The following is a 9073-nucleotide window of genomic DNA, read 5'->3' as shown; positions in this document are numbered from 1 at the left end:
TCAAGGTAAACTTAAAATGAAGAGAATTCCGTCCATTTAAAATATCTATGAACTTTTGCATGATAGAAAGTCTGCTTAGCTTTATGCTTAACACCACAAAATGGCTACAAAATAGACAAATGGAAGAGCCAGAGCTTGACATTCACTTTTTTTCCATCTGCCACTGTTGCTGGTTGAGTTACTAGTCAATCAGCATTTTTACTAGGCAAAATTTTGTTGTTGGACACGAGTGATTCGTTCATTGAACTTCGTTGTTTGTGGTCCGTTAAGGAGCGATGTACATAGAGTGATTCATTGCTGCAAGTACCGAGGTACTACGCAGTAAATGTACTCATGAGTGATTTTAACTACAAGTCCTTATGTCCTCTTGGGGGTAGCTTTCACTGGCAGCTTCAAGCTAATGGCTAACAGTCAAGCACATGAAAAAACAACACATATCCAAAATAAATGTAAATTAATAATGTGTATATGTAGACATACATACAGCAGGGAAGCCCCTGGAATGGTGTTGCTTGGATGGCAGCATATGCTGGTCAAAAACCTGTATGTACCTTTCACCATTGTTGGTGCCTTCATAGATGTGCAAGTTACATATGCCATGGACACTAAAACACCCCATACCATCTGAGATGCTTGCTTTTGAGCATTACGCTGATAACAATCCAGATGGACCTTGTCCTCTTTTGCTCATCCACGACTTCCAACAACAATTAGAAATGTGGATTAATCAAATCACAGCACATTTTTCCACTTTGTGTCCGTGCATTTCAGATGACCGTTGACCCAGATGTCAGCATTTGTGGGTTTTGTTGACGTGATTTTTTGCTTTTACATGGTAGAGATTTAACCTGAAATAGTAGATGTACTGAAGAATTCTGTAAACTGGCAATATTTTTCAGAAGTGTTCCTGAGGCCACATAGCAAAATCCCTTTTCCTCTTTGAAAAATAAAAAAATACTGTACTACTGCAGCTTCCGACTGCATCCATCTCAATGGCTGTATTATGCTACCCCCAGGTGGCCAAAGTGGAACACTTATGAAGGGTAACGTCAAAACATTTATCAAAAAAAATTTCTTCCTAAACAATGCATAACTGAATGCTCACCAATTTTTGGGAGTGATTTAGGTGTTCCAGGAAGAAGTATAATTACTCATTGTTGATATATATTATTTACTTCCTTACATATTCAATACTGGTAGCAAGGTGGACAATTGGACATCTGCCTCACAGTTCTGAGGATGCAGGTTCAAATTCGGTCTCACCTGTGTTAGAGTCACTCCCCGTGTTTGTGTAGGTTTTCTCTGGGTACTCCAGTTTGCTCCCACATCCCAAAAATATTCCTTGTAGGTTGACAGAAGACTCTAAACTGCCTGCAAGTGTGATTGTGCTGGTGAATGTCTGTTTGTTTGTACAGTATCTGCGCTGTGATTGGCTGGTGTTCAGTTCAGATTGTACCCCGCCTTTTGTCCATCATCCATGTGACCCTTATGTGCACGTTATGCAAAATGGATGGATATTCAATACACTAATATCTTTGTTACAAAACTGCACAATTAATCATGATGTACAAACTGTTTAATCCTTTACATTATATTTAATGGTGTTGTTATTCTTTTGTAAAGCTCAACATTATGGAGTGCTATTTTTTTCTATTGGTGAGGCTGGGCTGGATTAAAGCCACTTCCATAAATTTCAGTTTTTGGGGAAAGATTGCGATGCATATTTTGAATTATGAGCATGATTAAATTAAGGCACTGTTGTAATATACAGCATGTAACAGAGAAAACATGAACTGCAGCTCAGATTTAATGGCCGGTAGGGATGAAGACGCTGGGACGGATTGTGGGATTTATTGTCAGGATCGGTTAATACGTGGGGGTGCTGCTGGATCGACAGCTGGTACAGTGTTGACGAGGAAGGACCCATACAGAGACCATGAGAAGCATTATGACATGGAGATCACTGCCCGTTGACTCCACCCTCTGGATAGCAATAATACCGGCATACACACTGGAGACGGGGATCTCATTGTTCATCCTTTTATCAGGAGCAACTACAAAACTACAAATTTTGAATATGCTTTTATTCCCCCAAAAAGAACCTACGATATCCTTGAGAAAATCCTATATAGAGTACTGTATGTATTTAGCATTAGGGTAGACTATTTTGTTTTGGCTTGATTAGCTACATTTTTGTAGAAACCATTATGTAGGCTGAGGCAACCAAGATACAGTGACGGGAGCTGCTGGGAGCTGAAGCTGAGGACGTTTTGGTGACTTCCCATAACTATGACTTCACGGTAAAGTCTAGAAAACACAAGGTATGCAAATTAATGCAAATTATTTGCTTCACTGGGACTGCAAGTTTGGCGTCGTGCACCCTCTGGCAACATGCCTTATCTCGACGAGGAGTATCCAGGTCAGCCTCTGTGGCAGTCCGTGGTGCTCTTTTGCTGCAAGGGTATGATCGAGGTCATCATGGTCATCCTCTTCTTCTGGCTTCTTGTGCAGGTGCTCTTCACCAAACAACTGGAAGGTAAAGCCAAGAAGTTTTCATCAGACTCTGCAGGCATTTGTGCAAATAGATTTTTTTTTGTAATTCCAAGTATTTTCTCTTTCTCTGTAGTTCACCTTCAAGTTCTCCTTCTTGTTGGACTGATCACTTTCTGTCTGTGCTTGCTGCTGGGATGTGTTCTGTGCTGGTGGCGGAGTCATATTTGTTGTGATGAAGACATAGAAAGTGTCACCTCAACTGAGCGTGCGACCTTAGAACACTGCCAGCCCTCCTCGGCAGCACCCCCCTCGTCATATAGGCTTCAATACGACGAGCTGGAGGGAGATACACTGGACTACCCGTCCACGTTCACCAGCCCCACCCCTTTTGAAAGGGATTTTACCCCTTGGTCCTACTCTAATGAAGGCCGGTCTGCATCTGAGCGAAAAGAGCAGCCCAAGACTTTTTTTTCACTGCGCCGTCTCAGCAATCCACCTCTTTATAAACCCATAGAGACCAGCCATCCTTCTTGTTCTTCTTCTTCTTCTTCTTCTTTTCCGAAACTGCTATCCAAGGCTCTGCAGAGACGCTGTACTTTGACTGGCAATAGCATAACATACCAGGATCACAGCAGGCTCAGTAGAAACTCTCCGAGCGCGCCCGGGGAACCAATCCCATTGGTTCCATTTGATTGCGACTCCAGTGCCAGCTGCAAATCATCACCACCAGTGATGCCCCAGCTCAATTTTACATTGCTCTTCTCCTCAGAGAGACAAACCCTGACAATCACAGTCCTCAGCCTCACAGGGTCATCTCACAGGCTGGATGATGTGTCGGTGGAGGCCTGCCTTCCGCCTCTCCACCCCTGTTTAGTAAAAGCGTCCATTCAGGGCGGCCTTACCCGGGTCGTGGTTTCAAATGTGAGCTCTGCGGAGGAGCTGCAAAGGTGCTATGTAAGAATAGTTCTGTCCAAGAAGGAAGAACATGGACTGACAGGCATTGCCCTGGGTGAACTGCAGGCTGAATGTGGAGGAAAAGACTGGAATACAAGCCATGAGATTTACTTTGCAAAAGAGCTTGAGTCAAACAAATGGATGCCCCAAAAGGTTGTGGTCCAAAGAAGAATGATTTTGCTTCTCATTCGGCAAAAACCCTGCTGATGTACTTAAAACTCAAAGATGTATTTCAAATCCAAACAACAAACAACAAAGTTTTTACCTTTAAAATGGTATCATTGAGAGAGAAAACCCACATTATTTTCTTCCTTCGTTGCGCAAGAAGTGTTGTGACAGGGCAACTCACTCATTGACCTGAGCATCTCACAGTTCTTAGCTAGGAAGGATATCTCATTGCTAGAACAATCTGTCTACTCCTCAAGGTTGTGATTTTTTAAAATTTTCATCAAAGACAACAATTCTGTGGACAACGTCAAGATGGCGTGATGAGAGTTGCGAAATATCCTTCCAGGAATGCATGACGGTGTGACCAAAATGGCTAGGAGTCTGCATCAGTCTACCGTTTGATACTTTGAAAGGGAAAACTCACAGTTTGAATTTGAAATATATCATTTGTGAAATTGTGACTACAGTTTGAAAAAATGTGACACGCGTTGCGTATCGCAGCTGAATGGGAAAAAGACTGACTACGCGCTGGACTGGTCGCCATCATATTAGAGGGCATATGCCATAGGAATAGTGAAAAAATATACATTTAAAGGGTGGTAAACATCAGTTGGCAGCACGGTGGAGGACCTGTGAGCAAATCTGCCTCACAATTCTGAGAACTGGGCTTTAAATCCTGCTCCACCTGTGTGGAGTTTACATGTTCTCCTCTTGTCTGGGTGGGTTTTCTCAGAGTACTCCGGTTTCCTCCCATATCCCCAAAACGTGTGTTGAAGACTCTAAATTGCCCACAGGTGTGTATGTGATTGCAAATGGCTGTTTGTTTCCATGTGCCCTGCGATTTGCCGGCAACCAGTCCAGGGTGTACCCTCTGGCCCGAAGATAGCTGGGATAGGGTCAAGAACGCCTGCATCCCTTGTGAGGGTAAGCGGTATGGAAAATCGATGGATAAACATCAGTTTCAGGGGCACTTATACAGTAAAACCTTGCCATGAACACGTACCAACTACTGTATCTGGGAAAGTTTTAAGGGGGTTTTCAGCACACCAGATCCTGTTGCTGCTGCATTATCATCAACACATCCATCCATTGTCTAGTTAAAAGAATACCTCGCTGACAGATTAGATTGTGGATTAGTATGATGTTTGATTCTCACTAGTAAGACAATTCTGCACAGTAGTTGAATGCCTCGGGCACATTATTGTGGAACAACTACAGCATTGTTATGAGATGCAGTATGAATATGATTCTCTTGACTTACAAATTTCTGTTTATTTTATTGGCTATGACACGTCACCTCACAGTTTTTGTTTTTGGTTTTTTTTTGCATTGAAACATGAGTGTATATAGTGAGGTACAAGCGTGCTTCACACCCATACCGCTAGCTACAGCCAACAAATGTCACAACATTCGGCCACCATCAATTGACATTAGTTTCCTTGCGGCGGCAGGGCAATATCAGCTGGTGCCTGTAATTCACCATTAAGATGGTTTGTCAAAGGCCAATCGACCCGAGTACTATTGCACTGAATGTCTCACTAGTAAGGACAAAGCATCTACTAATACATGGACGATTCCGTGCTCTAGCCTGATATTGGATGAACACAAACACATGAAACAGGAGCTCATGGTACATTTTCTTCTCTTTCTGAACTTGTGGCCTTTGCTGCAGCGTGTGGTTCGACAGGATGTGCAGATGTCGAAGGGGCTTATCTGTCCTCCACAGATCTTCATTCTGCTGCACTATAACCCTCACACACATCGGATCAAGGTGGCAGTCCTGAGGGCTGACAACTTGGAGAACCTCATCCACACGTCAACTACAGCAGGTAGAACCGGAGTTAAATCCGGCCACTCGAACTTGTCACCCCGTGCCCCTCCTGACACCAAACGTTCTGATATTATATTAACTGCAGGGACAGATAACCACGCAGGCGGGGAGGTAAAATATTTCCGATGTTATTTTCCCCTGTTTGCTTTTAATGTTAAAGGGATTATGCAATGTTTTACACGATCCGAATGAAGTGGGAGATCATCCCTTTATAAATGACATTGTGGTTTAATCCTTTACTGGTCACAATCCTCATAGGGAAGTGTTTCAATCTCCAGTGTACCTCTAATCTTTATTTGCATGAGCATGTCTGGGTTTTATGCTCAATACAGTGGGCAGCCATTATCATCTGAGGGCAGTCTTGTAGCCATACAGTATGTAGGCCTAAAGGATATTTACACAACATAACGGAATGCATTGTGTGACTCTACTTTTTATGGCGTGTTACAGTGTATTAATTAACATACAAACATGAGGACACATCGATCTAGAATCATTTGGAACCTCATCATGTCACATACAAAAAGAGTGAACAGTTAGCTAATATCTGCAACTTGATAGCTCAGAAAAGAGGTTTCGCCCAGATTCTGAAGGAATGCATGCATTGTGAATGGAAAATGCACCAGATAGTAGCACAGCAAAATGCAGATTCTCATCAAACATGAAATACATTTGTGAGCATATTTGATTCAATTTTTCAAGGAACAGCTTGCTAATGGCAACCAGTTCTGAGTGTATCCCGCCTCCTGCCCGAAAATAGCTGGGAAAGGCTCCGATGTCACGGTCTAAGTGCTCCCGGTGCTGAAAAGTCTCCTTGTGATTAATGCGCATGTGGGTGTATTTTGTAAACTTCCGGCCAGTCTTAAACATCCCCACCCATGGTTCAACATGTGCCATTTGACAACTTGTCGCTGAGTGTTCATGTTCGCTATGGACATCTCAGAAAGACGAACACAACGAACGTACATATATGTGTATATCTTTTTTTTTTTTTAATCAACTTTTGTTTTAAGGTTAAATTAGGGTTAGTGTAAGGATATAATGTATGTTAGCTCCCTCTATGTAGAAGAAGGGGAACTATGAGACTGGGTGATTTCCCAGTAAGCGTCTGCTACGTACCCAGAGTTCCCCTGTTGGTAACGCATCCGCATTAATCACAAGGAGACTTTTCAGCACGGGGGAGCGCTTAGACCATCACACCCGCACTCCCGCGACATTTTTGAGGATAAGCAACTCGGAAAATGGATGGATGGAAATAGTTGTGTTTAAGCTGCAAGCTTGCCACAAGAGTCAACACTATAATACTTGGATGAATAATAAACAATTTATTTATGTATTTATCTATTTATTTATTTATTTAGTTAGTTAGTTAGTTTAATCCATGCTGTTTCTGTTGATGTCTGATAATGAAATTGAAAAACAAGTCAATGTCGAATCAGCTTAATCATTTTGTGTAAAAGTCCAAAATAGTGTTAACATCAAAATAATGAATGCATTGTTCCATGTGGATATTTCATCCTGGTGGACACAGTACATCAAAGTCTGTTAATGAATGCACGACAACCAATAGTGAGAGCATCTGGCGGTGAATCATTATTCCCGCATCATTGATGATCTGCGTTTGTGTAACAGACTACCAGGTGATGATCAAGCTGCATCACGACGGGCTTGTGATCAGCAGCAGAGAAACAAAACAAACCTCGTTTGCTGTGTGGAACTCCTACTTCCTGTTTGACCTCCCCCCAGGAGACATCAGTCGATTAGCACTAATGGTGGAGTTCATAATCATACAGGTACGATTCAATAGAAATGGACCCATTAGTCTTTGTTGTCCTTTCCATTTGAAGATTTTCAACTTCCTCCTTTCCCACATTTCAGAGTCATGCGCGGTCACAATGTAAAGTTCTTGGTCGAGTCCTCATCGGTGCAGAGGCTCCAGATGTGGGACGTGCTCACTGGAGGGATATGTGCAATCTCCAAGGGGAGCGCTCACGCTGGCACACAGTTCTACCAGAACCTTCATAGAAACATAGCATAATGAACTGTGATCACCATCCAATATGTCAACTTTAAAGGTCTAATCAAGAGGAAATGTTTTTTATTTGTCTATCATGCAAATGTAGCTAAAATTTCATTAAAAAAATATTTGAAAAATTCTCAACACAACAGAAATGAAATAAATTGGCGCCAAAGTGCACGTTTTCTTTGTAATCCGAATGCCTCCCATGTCTGTTTCAAACCGAAGCTCTGTTGAAGCTGCTTCCATCTGATGTCACACCTAGACAACCCGAGTAAACAATGGCTTCCTACACAGACAATCACACACGCAACTGGGATCTAGAGAAGATAGACAGCATTGATGAAGACGTTTTTATGAAATGTGTAAATGGTATTGGCTTCTTGTGCGTGCATAAGAGATCACTCAGGTTTATGAAGCAATGAGGACATGGAACAAAGTGAGCGGCTACACGTAGACTCCCGCAGCTGAATAACTAGAACATAGATAAGGGACCCAACCCATAACACCGAGGAGAGGCGTATGCGCCTAGTCGACATAGTGACAAACAACCAATAAATCTCCAGAATGCTCTATGGAAGAGACAGGAACTGAAGGGGAGGAATTTTCTTATTCTTTAAATGTTCGAAAAACATCCCATGCAGGTGTCATTCAACCATATATGTTTGCGCCAGAGTTGATGAATCTAACACAAGGACAGGATTCGGCGAAACCTGACGCAGTTGACGTGGAACTTCGCACCCAAAACACAGACTGGTAGGTGCCTCAAGAAATCTACGTACACCTTGTTGACGAAATAATCTAATTCAAACACGTTTAAACGTCTGATGCTGCTTGCACACAACTGTGACTCGTTTGTTCTTGTTGTTGTACTGGCGACTGAGTCGGCGTAAAACAAAAATCAAAACCTTCGGTATCGTTCTGCGTTTAAAGATTTAGCCCGTATTTTAAATAATGCACCTAACACTTGAGAGCACACACCGCCGTAGTCGAATTTCAGCAAGACCTCCGTGTCAACAATACACTAACTTTATACAGCGTCCAAATTTCATTACTTCCTAAACATCACATGGATATTAGCTGAGATATATATCTGTATCGGTATTGTACTTACATTTAAAACGAGGTAGATACTTGTCAATACCAAACAATTGAACACGTACGTACTTACTTGCCACCGAAGCCAAGTGAACGCTGTACCAGGTTTTCAAAGCAGTCGTCCGTGAAATGCTTGGAACATATTACTGTCCACTTTGGTTTGTAAGTCCAATGTTCTCGTTTTGTCTTCACAAACCCGGTCCATAACCTGCCTATCCGTTCATGTTTCGTCCATTCATGTTAACTGACTTTGTCAGCGTTTGACGCAGAACAGCAACGTGGTTGTGGTTCTCATTATCGTTGCTAGCTTTTTCACTCTCTGGCTAAATGTTGCTGTGACTTGACGTCACATTCCGGAGAATACTGGAACTTGCCGGATCTAAGTTACATTTCGCACAAAATCTTGAGACTGACTTTGATGCTAATTTATTTCATTTCTGTTGTGTTAACAAGTTTTAAAATATTTTTTTATGAAATGTTTAGCTACATTTGTATGATAGACAAATAAAATA

At 42.1% G+C, this 9073-nt stretch overlaps 1 protein-coding gene across 6 annotated transcripts; it reads left to right on the top strand.

Moving 5' to 3' along the window:
* The first annotated feature begins 3484 nt into the window (after positions 1 to 3484).
* LOC133502572 (synaptotagmin-4-like) lies at positions 3485 to 7602 on the top strand. Of its 6 annotated transcripts, none has more exons than XM_061823525.1 (4): positions 3485 to 3600; positions 5288 to 5444; positions 7079 to 7239; positions 7325 to 7602. In XM_061823525.1, exons 1-4 carry the CDS (start codon positions 3589 to 3591, stop codon positions 7469 to 7471), a joined length of 477 nt encoding a protein of 158 aa, XP_061679509.1. In that variant the 5' UTR covers positions 3485 to 3588; the 3' UTR covers positions 7472 to 7602. The 6 variants fall into 6 exon arrangements, with proteins under 6 accessions (XP_061679509.1, XP_061679511.1, XP_061679504.1 ...); XM_061823527.1 differs by lacking the exon at positions 3485 to 3600 and adding an exon at positions 4353 to 4409; XM_061823520.1 differs by lacking the exon at positions 3485 to 3600 and adding an exon at positions 4424 to 4539.
* Positions 7603 to 9073: the final 1471 nt, after the last annotated feature.

Source organism: Syngnathoides biaculeatus, chromosome 6 (assembly GCF_019802595.1).
Source record: "Syngnathoides biaculeatus isolate LvHL_M chromosome 6, ASM1980259v1, whole genome shotgun sequence".
Classification (NCBI taxonomy): domain Eukaryota; kingdom Metazoa; phylum Chordata; class Actinopteri; order Syngnathiformes; family Syngnathidae; genus Syngnathoides; species Syngnathoides biaculeatus.
Note: the sequence above shows the minus strand (reverse complement) of the source record. Positions and strands in the feature narration are given on the sequence as shown.